Raw genomic sequence first — 18,450 nt, 5'->3', positions numbered from 1 at the left:
CTCCGGGTACTCCGACTTTCTTCCACTAACAAACCTGGCACATCCTTAAATGATCCTGGCTGTTAATAGGACGTCAAAAAAATAAAACCAAAAAGTGGTCTTGCGATAAGCTTTCAATAGAAATTTGTTCATGATATTTCTGAAGATGGTAAATTAATTGATATATCATGTTTTTACACCAAAAAACAAATACAAGTATTTATTAATCTGTTGGTTTTTTTCGTCTAATTTTAGGGGTTTCTGCTACAAATGTTCTATACAGTTAGAAATTTGTCCAATTTGCCGGTGCAAGATTGCAGAACGAGTGAACACATGTGATACTATCGATGACAAAGACATTGTAAAACTCAACCCTACTGCTTCTAAGAAACGAAAACACAAAAAGAGCTGATACCTCTCCAGTCTTTCATGACCTCTGCTACACAAATCTCTGTTTAGCCTTACATGACGTCAGCCATACAAGCGTAATCTACATGTAAAACCTTTTAAACAATTTTTTTATAATAATTATGAACCACATTGTTCACTGAAGATGAAGTGACACATGTTTTTTATATTCTGTAATTATAACCACAGAACTGTATTACATGGGGGGTGGGAAGGTTTTTGTATGGAGCAGTGTACCATGTAGATCAGAGTTTAAGCATTGTACACATATTTATTCATCATCAAATCTACTGTATAGGTACTTATTTTAGCGGTAGTTTTATTTTTGTGTTTTTAGCCCACCATCATCAGATGGTGGGCTATTCAAATCGCTTTTTGTCCGTGGTCCGTCCGTCCTTCCGTCCGTCCGTCCGTTAACAATTCTTGTTATCGCTATTTCTCAGAAAGCACTGAAGGGATCTTTCTCAAATTTCATATGTAGGTTCCCCTAGGGCCCTAGTTGTGCATATTGCATTTTGGGACCAATCGGTTAACAAGATGGCCGCCAGGCAGCCATCTTGGATTTTGATACTTAAAGTTTGTTATCGCTATTTCTCAGAAAGTACTGAAGAGATCTTTCTCAAATTTCATATGTAGGTTCCCCTAGGGCCCTAGTTGTGCATATTGCATTTTGGGACCAATCGGTTAACAAGATGGCCGCCAGGCAGCCATCTTGGATTTTGATACTTAAAGTTTGTTATCGCTATTTCTCAGAAAGTACTGAAGGGATCTTTCTCAAATTTCATATGTAGGTTCCCCTAGGGCCCTAGTTGTGCATATTGCATTTTGGGACCAATCGGTTAACAAGATGGCCGCCAGGCAGCCATCTTGGATTTTAATACTTAAAGTTTGTTATCGCTATTTCTCAGAAAGTACTGAAGGGATCTTTCTCAAATTTCATATGTAGGTTCCCCTAGGGCCCTAGTTGTGCATATTGCATTTTGGGACCAATCGGTTAACAAGATGGCCGCCAGGCAGCCATCTTGGATTTTAATACTTAAAGTTTGTTATCGCTATTTCTCAGAAAGTACTGAAGGGATCTTTCTCAAATTTCATATGTAGGTTCCCCTAGGGCCCTAGTTGTGCATAATGCGTTTTTGGATCGATCGGTCAACAAAATGGCCACCAGGCAGCCATCTTGGATTTTGATAGTTAAAGATTAATATCGCTATTTCTCACAAAGTACTGAAGGGATCTTTCTCATATTTCATATGTAGGTTTCCCTAGGGCTCTTGTTGTGCATAATGCGTTTTTGGATCGATCGGTCAACAAAAATGGCCGCCAGGCTGCCATCTTGGAATTTGATAGTTAAAGTTTGTTATCGCTATTTCTCACAAAGTACTGAAGGGATCTTTCTCATATTTCATATGTAGGTTTCCCTAGGGCTCTTGTTGTGCATAATGCGTTTTTGGATCGATCGGTCAACAAAATGGCCGCCAGGCTGCCATCTTGGAATTTGATAGTTAAAGTTTGTTATCACTATTTCTCAGAAAGTATTGAATGAATCTGTCTCATATTTCATATATAGGTTCCTCTATGGCCCTAGTTGTGCATATTTCGATTTGGGACCGATCGATTTACAAGATGGCCGCCAAGGAGCCATCTTGGATTTTGATAGTTGAAGTTTGTTACTGCTATTTCTCAGAAAGTACTGAAGCGATCTGTCTCAAATTTTATATGTAGTATGTTTGCAAAAGTTTGAAAAGCAGAGAAAAGATCCCTCTTTCCATTGTCAGACATAGATCATTCTTTGGTGGGCGCCAAGATCCCTCTGGGATCTCTTGTTTTGCTCTGTTTTTGAAGCTCTAATTCATGTACAGCGCTAAAATTGCTAAAATTGGTATTCCCAGTATAGAACCACCAAATTTCACTACTTTATATCCACACTTATAAATCATAATTTACAGTTTGTAGCATTTGCGTTAAAATTCAACCTCGCTAAAATAAGTACGTTTACAGTATTACAGTGTTGCTGATTTGTGTATGTTTCCTGTTAATCAGTATTATAATTGTACATCGTGTAGATTTAACGTGAGTTTCACAAATGATTTTAAAGTACCAGGTACTTATTGTTAGACTAACTCTGACATTATCTGTGCCTCATATCCGGCCAATGGTTTCATGGAACATTCTTTGTTTGTACTTTAAGATTTCTGTTTGTTTTCATGATGTTCTCTGTTTTTGTTGTCTGCTCTTGTGAGCAGGTATTGTTTATTATGTGATTTGTTTGAAATGTAACGTTTGAAATTTGTGATAAAATGTCATTCTCACATGCTAAACCATTAGGAACAGATTTGTTTGAAATGTAACATATAATAAAGAAATTTGTGATTAAACAATGTCATTCTCACATGTTATATCATGACAAAGCAGATTTGTTTGAAATACAAACATAAGAAGTTGGTGATATCACAATGTCATTCTCGCACGCTAAACCATTAAAAAGCAGATAACTCTTCACGAAAAAAGACTATAGCTTCCGACATTAAAAAGTAACTAAAATCATGATCTCTCCATAATGTTATATAGATAAGGTCATTGTGACCTAATCTACTTTGCTCGCTGACTGATAGTTATTTTTCTATTTGCATTTTGCTAGTACATATAACATATCTTCAGTAGAGCACATTTAGGCATGGAAGTATGTAGATTTTACTTAGTAACCATGTTAATTTTCATTTCAATGTTGTTAATTTGTTAAAAGTTAATTAGGTATGATTCCAGTGTTAAAGATAATTTGATAATGTATAATTATGGAAGTAAAGTCAGACGTAACTCAGTAAGTACTGGGTTCTATAAGAAATGTCCTGCTATGCTTGCATCAGTAGTGTAGTTGTAATAAGTGGTTTGCATATGTTGTACATTTTGTATATGATGTTTATTTCAATCAAGTTGGTCTTTTCCAAAAGTTAAAAAAAATACACAAAACTTTAGCAGTGTTTTTAAGTTAATTTTGAATAAGTAACGAGAGTGAAACTAAGCATCATATACAACAAGCACAAGTTCATGTGACCAGTTTCTACCACAATTTAAAGACAAAATGACTGTCATATCCTATTTACGACCTTATCTAACACACAAGATAACACTAGAAGTTCCAATAAACTAAGGTTTTTTTAGTTGATGATGGTAACAGAATAAGAGCTCCAGAACAGAAGTTTTGGAAGGCGCTGCATAAAGTTAAAATATGTGAGGACCAAGTGACTCAAGTTTTAATATAGCATGTTTTATTGTTCTTTTTTTAACATGAATGTATTATTAAGTTATCTGAATAGTTTGTTTGAAACGTTCTCTTGTTTTTTCATGTATGTAGTAAATGTTTCCTTCAACTAAGAAGAGTTTTAAACTCAGCTAACACTTAGACAGAAATAGTTCATATTAAAATTTTCAACAGAGAATGAGCTCTAGTCTAGTAGTATAGAGGTGAGCAGAATTATCTCCCTTTGTTTAACAATGTAAGTGAATTGATATTTGTAACTGAGAGTTACTTGTATGAGAGACCAGTGTGTTTCTTAGATGGAAGATGTATATCAAGGTATGAGTCATTTATTTATAGAGTTGTTTACATCTGTTTTTGTTACTAGGCAGTTGTATCCTTCCAAAGAAAACATAACATGTAGTTCCGGTGAAAGAAAGTATTCATATGGCCATACTGACACAAAACCAGATATTAAACTAATTTTTGGCAATTTTTTGGGGGGGAAATGTGTAGATTTAATTTGAATAATTGAAAAATATCTTTTGTTATTTTAAAAAATAAGCCAATTTGTAATTTGATGTCACCAATACAGTGGATTTGTTTTAAACATTGAATTCAATATTTAGGAAGTTTTCCCCCTGAGAAATATGTTTGAAAATTTAATTTACTGCAATATTGAGGTTTCAATTATAGAAATTTTTTGTTAAAGGCTGTGATTATTTATTATGTATTATAAATGTTTATTATTGAATTTTTTATGTTTCCTCTTCTATGAAGTTTTACATGATTTGTTGTAGTCGTGCTAACCTATGGGCAAGTTTGACTGGCAGTGTGACAAGCTAAGATTATCAGTTTAGTTAAAGTACATAATTATGAACCGACCATAATTTTTGTAGTAATCTTATTTTGACTTCTCTGTTCAAATATATCTTAACCAGAGTCAAACCTTCTATAATGGACACATCTTTAAAATTAAGTACACTTTTTAGGTCACCTGAGACGAAGTCTCAAGTGACCTATTCTAATCGCCTTTTGTCCGTCATCGTGCGCCGTCCGTCGTATGTCCGTAAACAGTTTACATTTTCGACTTCTGCAAAAAAAACGCTGAAGCAAAATGAAATTTTGCACAAACCTTCTCAGGCATAAGGCCAATCAAAATTGTAAATTATATGGTCCCCACCCCCTGTGGGCTGTGGGAGGGGCGAAAAGGGGTAAAATTGACTATAATTTCAAAAATCTTCTTCTCCACTCACAGATGTGATGGAATCAAATACTCTTCGTAGATAGAAAGGTCTAAAGGTCCTTTACAAAAGTTGTGAATTATATGACCCTGGGGTCTCAGGTTTCCCCTTGGGGAGGGGGTTAAGTTTACTATAGTTTATACAGGGAAAACACATTTTTGAGCATTATATGGTCATTTGTAAAAGGAAATGAGTCAAATGTCAGAATTATCCCTATGAAATGGCCATTGAATCCTATTAACAAATTTTCCATGACTGACTCCCAGGGGCCTTAAGGGTGAGGCCAAAAGGGGTCAAATAAGCTAAAACTTCAAAAATCTTCTTCTGAAATACTGGAACTGGTAGAATCAAATACTCTAAATAGATGGAAAGGTCTTAAGGTCTTTAACAAAAATTGTGATTTATATGACCCTGGGGTCTCATGTTTCCCCCTGGGAAGGGGGTCAAGTTTACTATAGTTTATATAGGAAAAATACATTTATGAATGTTATTTGCTTATTTTTCATAGGAAATTAGTCAAACTGGGTTAGAATTATTAGCCTGAGATAGCATTTTATCGTCATATCCATATGGTCCTGGCTGACCTCCAGGGGCCTTAGGGGCGGGGCCAAAAAGGGTCAAATAGGCTAAAACTTCAAAAATCTTCTTCTGAATTCACAGATTTGATGGAACGAAATACTCTTCATAGATTGGAAGGTCTTAAGGCCCTTTACAAAAATTGTGAATTTCATGGCCCTGGGATCTCAGATTTTCCCCTGGGGAAGGGGTCAAATGTACTATAGTCTATATAGGAAAAACACATTTATAAACATTATTTGCTTAGTTTTAATAGAAATGAGTCAAACTGGGTTAGAATTATTAGCTGAAATAGCATTTTAACACCATATCCATATTGGTCCTGGCTGACCCCCAGGTACCAGAGCTGGGCGGGGTCAAAATGGCTAAAATTTCAAAAATCTTCTTCTGAATTCACAGGTTTGATGGAACCAAATAATCTCCATAGATTAAAAAGTGAAATTTATAAAATCACTGACACTGACTGACTTCTAGTTTGGTTTTGTTGTTTAATGTTGGCAAAGCAAATTGGAATTTTAAGCATAAGGTTTGGTAACATAATACACTAACTATCAAAATGAAAAACAAAAAATAAAAATTCTAATACGAAAGTTCAACTTTAAAGTTAATTTTAATTCGTAAATAATTTTTATAGATTTGAACCAACTTTGCAACGCTCTTTCTGTAGCAGCACTCAGGTGACTGTCAAGGCCTCTTGGGCCTCTTGTTTAAAAGTACAGACTCATCAACTCCATTTGGTGTAATTACTAGTACTATAATACAATCGACCTTTGTATAATTTATAAAGGGCACCTGTCTATAAAGGACAGTTTTACTATGTCCTTTTGGTATCCTTTATATACAGGTTTGACTGCATTTATGGTTTATCAAACTATGACTTTAATCAAATTTCAACTATTGAAATGATAGGTGTGATTATCATTGTAGGATATGTACTAATAGTATTCTGTGAGGAATTTTGTAACATTGGTATGAAGTTTAGAGGAACTAGATGTGCCAGGTATAACTAAATAATTGATACTTTTGTTTTATGACTACTAGTACCCATCAGATCATTGTTGAGACTGTTACTATCTAATATACCACATTATACAATGGTACTAATTCACGTACCACGTGATACCCAATAACGTTTGTGCGGGACTAGTACAGTTTGTCTAAACCGAACCCTGTATAAACCAGAAACTTGTCTATACCGATTAATTTGTTTGGTCCCGGGAAATTTCTTAATAAACTATAGTACCCAAAATTTGCATAATCCGGAATCTGTCTACTCTGAAAACCGGAACTGTCTAGGTAATGTTACTATACCTTTCTTTGTAATTTAACTTGGGCAAACCAGCAACAATGATTTCACAACATGGGACTGATCATGAGGCGTCTAAGGGGATTTACCTGTACCGGTATACTAAGGGTTAGATAGTGACAACTTTTCACTTTTCATTTGACGGTTTTGTTACATGTACATTGTAATTGTGAATACTTTTCACGGTCAATTCTAACAATAAAACATACACATAACTTCTGAGAGTTCATTTGAATGTAGCACACCGAAAGAAATGGATCGTACATGTACACCTCAGAAACCAAGAAAACGTAGGATGGAATTCTGTGTTCTACCATGTACATATATGAGAATTAATGTTTGTGCTGTAATAAAAAAAATTCTTCTGATGATTTCCATGTGTATCCTCTATAAACTGGACACCTGTATAAACCGAACAAATAGACTGGTCCCGTTCACATCTGGTTTAGACAAGTTATACTGTATCTCCATTGGTGAACGTAACTCTTTGTAATCTTCCTGCTGAAATGACGTTAGCGTGGGAAATCATCTTTTGACATAATTCCAGCACAAATAGAAACCATACAGTCTCACATAAATGTTATCAGGTATCACATACTTGAATTAGTCCCATTACTTTTCATCTCACATATTACAGAGTTATCTCCCTTGTTGGAAGGTGTCAATTGGGACATCATTATTTTGTAATGAGAACATGTGTCCTTTTCTCTTAAAAAAAGGATGTTACATTTGCAAACACAACATGACATCAAATACCTACCTACAAGGGCAGATATAACTCTTAATATGTAAAAATGGAATAGTGTTTCATGAAATATCAGAATTATGATTTAAATTACCCTTTCTATTCCACTAACCCTTATCCCTTTGGTAATTTTTGGGTGGGTGGTTAAATTCTTACACTCTACCCCCTAGTCTCTACCTTGGGGCCACAGTAGGGAAGAAAAATCCAACCACAAGTCATCCACATCTGCGTCATTCCGTTTTGACCTAAATGGGATATTTATAACGGATAATAAGACCCAGAGACAAACTACCAGAACACATTACACTGTCTGCTATGATTTAACATGTGCAATGTGTGTTTAGCATTATTTCTGTTTCATAATAAATCTGTAACAAATATTTTACATTTCCAGTGTTGTTAAGACCACAGGGGAAATTTTCGTCAGTTCATCTATGGAATAATATTGAAGGTAAAATGCTAAATATGTATAACAGAAATTTGTATTTTAAACATGTCACAAGGGATCCTGAACTGATCTAATCCATGCTTTAAAGGGACAATTCATTCTAAGAGTACATTTAAATTTGCACATACATGTACATTGGAAACAAACCAGTTCTAAATAGAAATTAGATTAGTTGGTTTTAATATGATATGCCAGAAAAGCCCACTGTAGTGAATTGTATGTGAAATGTTCAAACTCGCTTACTTTTCGCCGTTACACAGTGGTCAGATGTCTTGTATGCCGAACCCTGGCCCTTGCCAGTGTACAAAAGAAATTTTTGTGTGTTTACATAATCAGATACATGTTCTTGTCTAAAGATAATTTTATCAATTCCTCAGTGGTTAGGTATCGCATTTGTTTAATGTGTGTGACTTTGGCTCGGGTATGGGTACAGCGTACATGTTGTACCTGCTTAATTGTATTGATCAATGATTTGGAATTTCAACTGTATCAATCAAAGTACTTAACAATTTTGTGCAATTTGTCAATATTTCTTGTTATATGTTTCATAAGGAATGTAGAACAATACATTTATGTCATATTTTGCTTTGTGGTTATGTAACAGAATTAGCCTCACTGAATTGTCCCTTTAGGCCTAATGACTTCACATGATGTTTGACCTTATCCAATAGAAACGATCCACTACTTAAAACTACTGATATTGAAGGTACAGAAGTGACACCATTGTGTGATAGAAAAGTCAGGTTTCAATGTTTTCATCCATTATCTGGTAGAAGAACTGCTTTAACCTTGAATATATATCTGTTTTAATTTGAAAAACTATAATATTTTTGTATCTGCTTTGGATAAGTTGTTAGGACATTCTACCACTAGCCCTCAAGCGTTAAGTTGTATGTATGAAAACACATAGGCCAGTTGCCAGGCACTAAACATAGGATGGTACTGTAGGTCTTCTCCATTTCCAGCCAAACACATCCTGAAATGGCCCTGACTGTTGATGGAAAGTTAAAGAAAACATAAATAAAACTAAATATTTGTGTCCAAAAAGAAATATAAACTGTAACTATTATGGCAAAAACATTTTACAATCTCCTGCACTGGTCACATGATTGTCACATGATAAGCTATTACTTTTTTATAAGATTTTTTAAGCTATTATACATGTATCAGATATTTTGCCAAACATTTCTCAGACTTTCCTACATCCATAACTGTATTTACAGTAAACTATACAATCAATACTGAAAGTCTGAACGGTTTCTTTTGATGTTAACGAGTGGCAGTTCAGTGAACTCCATGATCATTTTATACAAAGATCTTGTAATAATTCATATTTGTTATAATGATGGCTTTTACCGTGAACCGAACCAGGGTCACCATGCAGGCAATTGGTGACTCTGGAAATCTTTTTACTCTATCGCAGGCCCATGTCTCGTCTGTCCATTTTATCTAATATAGGCTATATTAATTGTATAAAGAGATGAGACTGGCAGCTGTGCATGGTGTGTTCCAGCAAGTTCCCAGTACTTGTACTGTTAACAGGCACAAGCGATCATTTTACTGTTAACAGGCACAAGCGATCATTTTATGATGTTAAATTCACAGATCCATTGTTTGAATCTCTAGCAAAGGATCAAGATTTTGTTACCATTTTGCATCTGTGCTATTCATTTGATAATATTCTTTGTAAGGTTGCATTAGGAAATTTTACAATAGAAGTTTTGAAATAAGATATTTAGATCATCAAGCACAACTTTGGAGCAATATCCAGATTGTTTGCTAGGACTTTTAGGATGGTGGAAATCATTTAGTGTGTGAAATCTTGTGTGTTTTTGCAACAAGGAAATTCTTTCTCAAGAAAAATGATGTAGAGTTACATGTTAGTGACTGGAGACCACATCTCTACAAAGAATAATTTACCAAAGCTCTGAAAATATTTATACAACAATTAAAGGGACATAACTCATTTCCTGATCTCCAAATATGATACAATACATACACATGTACAACAATTTAGAGGTTACAAGTATTTCTGTATACGAGTCTTGATACATTTAAAACAATTACCATCATCTGATAGAAACTACAAACAAAAAAATGACACCAAAATTATCTGTACATATACACTATATGATGTGAGTCTTGTGTCATGGACCAATAACCTCAAAAGGTTTTACCCTAAATGAAGTTTGAAAACACTAAAAATGTATAGTATATTAATTATGAGCCGACATTTTACATAAAAATGATTGCTACTTCCTTTAGTAATATACCATTGTTACAATCCAACCATCACCAAATAGCCGCCATAAATTTTCCTTAAAGACATTCTTCTTTCAGATGAAATAAGATGGAGATGTATAATTTTTTACATTAAAAAAGACAATGTCTAGCCTGCAGTGTGTGCTATAAGTTTACTTACTGAAACATAACTAAAATTCTGCTACCTCTTTTTAGATGCTATTTGCTAGCTGACTTCAATGCACATTTTGTAATTCTTATGCAGTGTGCACTAAAGAATCTCTATAGAGTTGAACAAGTCTTTCTTCTGCATAAACTTTGTCCAGGGCTCTAGTGTACTGAAGGTCTATGTAGTCTTGTTGACTACCAACTTTTCCTTATCTAATGCATTAAAAATATTTCCATGTTTTTTGTGCTATTGTTGAGTTGTCTGTCCTTGCATGTAGTTATCGATTGTGACATCATTACCTTATTAAGTTTGTCAGCCAAAAAAAAAAGAAAAATTTGTCTGCAAAAACTATTCTTGAAAAATAAATCTGATTTTACGTTCGCAAACAAATGAGATAACAATCAGTACTTATCAGCAAGGGCAGTTAACTCTGTAATATTAAAAAAAAATTGTCACCGTTTTTTTGTTATTGTTATTTTTTTTAAATGATAATCGTCTGTCATGTATTGGAAACTTTTAAAAATGGTGTGAATCAGGTTAAACACACCTTGGTATATCTGTAGTGCTAATGCTGATTATCATTTATATGTACAACATGAAGATAAATCGGGTTTCCTAGTATATATAACCATGGTGACAATTTATTTAACATGAAAAGAAATCACTGATGGGCGATGTAAATCTAACAATTTCAATCAAATGCTTCATGTAGATTTTTTCCATTTTCTTTTTTATAAGACAATAGTGCATTTACTCACAGGGTGATCTTAATTATTTTCATTGTAATTGATATCACTGTTAATAAACACTGTTTTCTGCTTATCTTAATGTGTATTGTTCTTTGTAATACTGTATATAGAGACATTGTTGCGTGTATCAGCTATACAATGAGATTATAGTAATCACAAAATCTCAATACGTAAAAATTTGTGTAACTTGCACACCAGTGTACTTTGGCAGGTATTTTAACTTGCCATATTAGACCCAATCAGTACCTAGGTGCTTGAAAAGTCAAACGTTTGTATTCATTTTCTTTTGACCCATCATCCCCTGGTTGTATCGTCATCGTGGCAGGAAACAAGTGTATTCAACTCTCACCCAACTTCTCCCAGTTATATAATGATCATGGCGGAAAACACGTGTAGCCAACCCTCACTCAACATCTCCCAGTTACAAAATGTATATATATATTATTTATGTCATCATGAAGGGAAACACGTGTATTCAACCCACACAAAACTTCTCAAAATTATATAATGATCATGGCGGGAAATGCGTGTAGTCTTCCCTCACCCCAAAATCTCCCGGTTATATCGTCATCATGGCGAAAAACACGGGTAGTCAACAACCTCAACCCGACATATCCCGGTTTTATTGTCATGTGGCGAGAAACACGTGTAGTCAGCCCACACCCGAACATATCCCGGTTTTATTGTCATGTGGCGAGAAACACGTGCAGTAAACCCTCACCTAAACATATCCCGGTTTTATTGTCATAGGCGGGTGTAAAACCACGTGTAGTCAACCCTTACCCCAAACATATCCCGGTTTTATTGTCATGTGTCGAGAAACACGTGTAGTCAACCACCTTACCCCAACATATCCCGGTTTTATTGTCATGTGGCGAGAAACACGTGTAGTCAACCCTCACCTCAACATATCCCGTTTATTGTTTTGTGGCGAGAAACACGTGTAGTCAACCCTTACCCCAACATATCCCGGTTTTATTGTCATGTGGCGAGAAACACGTGTAGTCAACCCTCACCTCAACATATCCCGGTTTTATTGTTTTGTGGCGAGAAACACGTGTAGTCAACCCTCACTCCAACATATCCCGGTTTTATTGTCATGTGGTGTAAAACACGTGTAGTCAGCCCACACCCGAACATATCCCGGTTTTATTGTCATGTGGCGAGAAACACGTGTAGTCAACCCTCACTCCATCATATCCCGGTTTTATTGTCATGTGGTGTAAAACACGTGTAGTCAACCCTCACCCCAACATTTCCAGGTTTTATTGTCATGTGGCAAGAAACACGTGTAGTCAACCCTCACTCCAACATATCCCGGTTTTATTGTCATGTGGTGTAAAACACGTGTAGTCAACCCTCACCCCAACATTTCCAGGTTTTATTGTCATGTGGCGAGAAACACGTGTAGTCAACCCTCACCTCATCATATCCTGGTTTTATTGTCATGTGGTGTAAAACACGTGTAGTCAACCCTCACCCCAACATTTCCAGGTTTTATTGTTTTGTGGCGAGAAACACGTGTAGTCAACCCTTACCCATACATATCCCTGTTTTATTGTCATGTGGTGTAAAACACGTGTAGTCAACCCTCACCCCAACATATTCCTGTTTTATTGTCATATGGCGAGAAACACGTGTAGTCAACCCTTACACCAGCATATCCCGGTTTTATTGTCTTGTGGCGAGAAACACGTGTAGTCAACCCTCACCCCAACATATCCCGGTTTTATTGTCATGTGGCGAGAAACACGTGTAGTCAACCCTCACTCCAACATATCCCGGTTTTATTGTCATGTGGCGAGAAACACGTGTAGTCAACCCTTACCCCAACATATCCCGGTTTTATTGTCATGCGGCGAGAAACACGTGTAGTCAACCCTCAACCCAACATATCCCGGTTATATATTCATGATGAGGGGAAACACGTGTAGTCTACCCTTACCCCAATATCTCCCGGTTTTATTGTCGTGTGGTGTGAAACACGTGTAGTCAACCCTCACCTCAACATATCCCGGTTTTATTGTCGTGTGGCGAGAAACACGTGTAGTCAACCCTTACACCAGCATATCCCGGTTTTATTATCTTGTGGCGAGAAACACGTGTAGTCAACCCTCACCCCAACATATCCCGGTTTTATTGTCGTGTGGCGAGAAACACGTGTAGTCAACCCTCACTCCAACATATCCCGGTTTTATTGTCATGTGGCGAGAAACACGTGTAGTCAACCCTTACCCCAACATATCCCGGTTTTATTGTCATGCGGCGAGAAACACGTGTAGTCAACCCTCAACCCAACATATCCCGGTTATATATTCATGATGAGGGGAAACACGTGTAGTCTACCCTTACCCCAATATCTCCCGGTTTTATTGTCGTGTGGTGTGAAACACGTGTAGTCAACCCTCACCTCAACATATCCCGGTTTTATTGTTTTGTGGCGAGAAACATGTGTAGTCAACCCTCAACTCAACATATCCCGGTTATATTTGTCATGATGAGGGGAAACACGTGTAGTCTACCCTTACCCCAATATCTCCCGGTTTTATTGTCGTGTGGGGTGAAACACGTGTAGTCAAATTCCCACTCGAACATATCCCGGTTTTATTGTCATGTGGCGAGGAAACACGTGTAGTCAACCCTCACCTCAAATATATCCCGGTTTTATTGTTTTGTGGCGAGAAAAACACGTGTAGTCAACCCTCACCCCAACATATCCCGGTTTTATTGTCGTGTGGCGAGAAACACGTGTAGCCAACCCTCACCTCAACATATCCCGGTTTTATTGTCATGTGGCGAGAAACACACGTGTAGTCAACCCTCACTCCCAACATATCCCGGTTTTATTGTTTTGTGGCGAGAAACACGTGTAGTCAACCCTCACCTCAACATATCCCGGTTTTATTGTCATGTGGCGCGTAGAAACACGTGTAGTCAACCCTCACCCCAACATATCCCGGTTTTATTGTCATGTGGCGAGAAACACGTGTAGTCAACCCTCACCACAACATATCCCGGTTTTATTGTTTTGTGGCGAGAAACACGTGTAGTCAACCCTCACCTAAACATATCCCGGTTTTATTGTCATGTGGCGAGAAACACGTGTAGTCAACCCTTACCCCAACATATCCCGGTTTTATTGTCATGTGGCGAGAAACACGTGTAGTCAACCCTCACCCCAACATATCCCGGTTTTATTGTCATGTGGCGAGAAACACGTGTAGTCAACCCTCACCTCAACATATCCCGGTTTTATTGTTTTGTGGCGAGAAACACGTGTAGTCAACCCTCACCCCAACATATCCCGGTTTTATTGTCATGTGGCGAGAAACACGTGTAGTCAACCCTCACCCCAACATATCCCGGTTTTATTGTATCTTGTGGCAAGAAACACGTGTAGTCAACCCTCACTCCAACATATCCCGGTTTTATTGTTTTGTGGCGAGAAACACGTGTAGTCAACCCTTACCCCAACATATCCCGGTTTTATTGTTTTGTGGCGAGAAACACGTGTAGTCAACCCTTACCCCAACATATCCCGGTTTTATTGTCATGTGGCGAGAAACACGTGTAGTCAACCCTCACTCCAACATATCCCGGTTTTATTGTTTTGTGGCGAGAAACACGTGTAGTCAACCCTCAACTCAACATATCCCGGTTATATTGTCATGATGAGGGAAACATGTGTAGTCTACCCTTACCCCAATATCTCCCGGTTTCATCGTCATCATGAAGGGAAACGCGTGTAATCAACCCTCACCCAACTTCTCCTTGTTATAAAATGATCATGGCGGGAAACGTGTAGTCAACCTTCATCCAACATATCCCGAGTAAATCTTCATTATGGCAGGAAACACGTCTAGTCAACCCTCGCTCAACATGTCCCAGTTATATATTGTCATCATGGCGGGGAACGCGGCATGTATTCTACCCTCACCCCAACATCTCCCGGTTATATTGTCATCATTGTGGGAAACACGTGTATTTCAAACCTCACCGAACATATCCTGGGTATATCGTTATTGTGGCAGGAAGCATGTATCCAACCCTGACCTTATTCTCCCAGTTATACGTCATGATGGCGGGAAACACGTGTAGTCAAGCCTCACTCAACATCTCCCAGGTATATTGTCATGATGGCGGGAAAACGCGTGTAGTCTGCTCTCAACCAACATCTCCAGGTTATATCGTCAACTTGGCGCGGAACAAGTGTATTCAACTCTCAGCCAACTTTTCCTTGTTATATAGTTATCATTGCGGGAAACTCATGTAGTCAACCCTCGCCCCAACAATTCCCAGGTGTAATGTCATCATGGCGGGAAACACGTGTATTCAACCCTCACCCAACTTCTCCCAGTTATATAATGATCATGGCGGGAAACACGTGTAGCCAACCCTCACTCAACATCTCCCAGTTACAAAATGTACATATATTGTCATCATGGCGGGAAACAGATGTAGTCTACCTCCCAGTTACAAAATGTACATATATTGTCATCATGGCGGGAAACAGATGTAGTCTACCCTCAACCCCAACATCTCCCGATTATATCGTCATCATGGAGGGAAACACGTGTAGTCTACCCTCGTTCCAACATCTCTCGGTTACATCGTCATCATGGAGGGAAACACTTGTATATAATGATCATGGCGGAAAATGCGTGTAGTCAACCCTCACCCCAACATGTCCCAGTTTTGTTGTCATGTGGCGAGAAACACGTGTAGTCAACCCTTACCCCAACATGTCACGGTTATATTGTAATCATGGCGGGAAACACGTGTAGCCAACCCTCACCTCAACATATCCCAGTTATATTGTCATCATGGCGGGAAACACGCATATTGTATTTCATTATCAGTCCTATCGATTGTTTCCTTAGTCTAAAGATCCGTTTAATACATTACTTTTGTAAATCTTCTAATACACAATAGTTTGTCTCGCGTCTCAGTTTCTTCCTCGTGTTCTGCTTTTGTTCTAAGTATTAACAAAAGGTGTACCGAAATTCTGCGAAATACATATTATTAGGGATAAGCTAGATATCTCAATCGTATTGATGTTAAGTATGCATCGTTGAGTGTTTCAGCATCCGTAGCGATACTTCCGTGAAATAGTATATGCATGTAATAAGTATAGGATAAGGGTATGAAGAACACTATATATAAAGATGAAATGGTATACATCTCAAGTTTGACATTTAAAGATGCTCCACCGCTAACAAATGGTATTTTTTCACTATCAAAAACAGGAGCAGACGATTTAGTATTTTTCTTCAGTTACAAAAGTTACTTACTTTACACTATTACCACCACTGAAAAGTTTGAGCTTCTAATTTTACTTCAAGTTAAAAATATGAAAAATCATTAATTGCATCCCGAAAAAAAATCCGTGGCACTATATTCTATATGGAATGAAGTACTGATTGCACATGCACCACAGGCGAAATGAATTATTTTATATTATTTTTTGTCTTAATTAGGCATATTTATACACGATTTAACACCAACTATTGTTCAAATGATGAATATCATTTATACTCTGTAGGCGGTGGAGCATCTTTAAATCAATGAACAATATAAATAAACTGTTATATAAAAAACATTCTAGTAATTGTAATTAACTCTTTCTCTTAATAATTTCGATGCAAAGAAAACTATAGACCTACAGGGTAAATGGTCTTAAAACGTCAAATAACCTCGAAAAATACGACACTAATTTAACAAATACGGTGCTAATCGTCGCTAATCATTCCTGACGACAAGTGTGGTGACGTGATTCCTGGAGGGGAGGGCGGAAGTGATTAGCAGCAGAACAAAAATTATCTGTCGAATAGTCCCTGCTAATCAGAGCTTCAAGGTGATGATTAGGGGTGGGCAGGTGTAAACAACTGTAAAATAATGCCATTGGCTGTTGTGTTTGGGAATATATGAGCATGGGGCGAGAAATCGAAGTAGTTTGACATTTTATATGCAATACGTAAGTATATACTCGCCTATCCTTAGATTACATCAGTTACTATACAAATGTACCAATGATCGGAAGATGATCGAGCATATGTAGATTTATGAAATGAAATTGATATTAGGTAAGTTTTGTTAAATATAATTTTATAAATGTAGGTAGATACTCTAAACTTCTAGGGGTTTAACAAGAAATATTGGATTCCCATAGTTCAGTTGATCAATTACTTTTCATATTCAAGATGAAAATTATAGTTGTGTATTTAATGCCATTAAAATATCACTATGAAATTTAATTCAATCATCGTAAGAACACTAAATATATTATTTAGTTCAACCAACTTTCTGAACAATCAGCCGAAACAAATACAACTAACTCAGTCATTTAACTCATTGCACAAACAAAAGAGAAAACATTCAATAAATTCCACAATATGAATTAGGCCTATTTATAACTGGCTACGTATGTTTTCACGAGTAGATTCTATACAATTGAATTTATTTTAACATATCTACCCGAATATTGTATGTACACAACGTACATAGATATCCTCTATAAGAATTGAACTATTGTATACATGTCTCTGTCAACGTACTTTACACATGTGTCCAGCCTGTGTCGTTAGCACTTGTTTCGTCATCGATGCTTATCATAATATCTCAAGTCATAACTAATAATATTATTATAATGACAAAATAGGTGCATTCATTCAAACTGATGATACACAATATAATCTATGAAAGTTCATGTCATAATTTGTGAAAAAATTGTGAAAAACATTTTTTTTCAATTACATACGCGAGTGAAAAATGTACACATTGATCGGTTATTTGGTATTATTATGTGGGCGACCATTGTTTTCTGTGGCATCTCGACCTAATCACGATGGTGCTTTCTCGTTACATTACATATAATTATATTTTGTGATCAAACAATTCTCCTTTCAAGCAATGAAATCGCATGAACATTGATGCAATACTACAATTAGTATATTTACATAAAAATAATATATGCGAAATAACATATTGTTAATGAATCACTTTACGCAAAAGTTTATTAATCTGGCCTATTTTCACTACGCGGACGCACCCACTTAGAACCAAATTGCACCAGACGCCCTATCACACCCTGCCTGCACACCCCTTTGTCTTCCTCAAAGATGTAACTGAGAAATGACGGCAAAATACATACATTTCGATGAACATGAAATAAAATGCAACTCGTATGCAACAAATTACAACTCGGTGTGATAATATGCACCTCAATTAACGACGAAAATGCTTTAGTAGTACGATGCAAATGTCAGACAAATAACCCGATTTCTGACTCATCGGGAACCTTCGGTAAATTTCGCCACTATCCGAAAAACAAAATATTACCAACCAATCAAA

The 18,450-nt window shown here is 36.7% G+C and overlaps 1 protein-coding gene across 1 annotated transcript in view; it reads left to right on the top strand.

Annotated features, from left to right (window-relative positions):
- Window positions 1-11,173, top strand: part of LOC138315445 (RING finger and SPRY domain-containing protein 1-like) — a 48,469-nt gene extending 37,296 nt beyond the window's left edge. Inside the window, exon 15 of the mRNA XM_069256483.1 lies at window positions 235-11,173. Within this exon, the coding sequence (XP_069112584.1) occupies window positions 235-391 (157 nt within the window). The 3' untranslated portion in view covers window positions 392-11,173. The remainder of the gene's footprint in view (window positions 1-234) is intronic.
- The last annotated feature ends 7,277 nt before the right edge of the window (window positions 11,174-18,450 follow it).

The sequence above is a fragment of the Argopecten irradians genome, chromosome 2, assembly GCF_041381155.1.
Source record: "Argopecten irradians isolate NY chromosome 2, Ai_NY, whole genome shotgun sequence".
NCBI lineage: Eukaryota > Metazoa > Mollusca > Bivalvia > Pectinida > Pectinidae > Argopecten > Argopecten irradians.
Note: the sequence above shows the minus strand (reverse complement) of the source record. Positions and strands in the feature narration are given on the sequence as shown.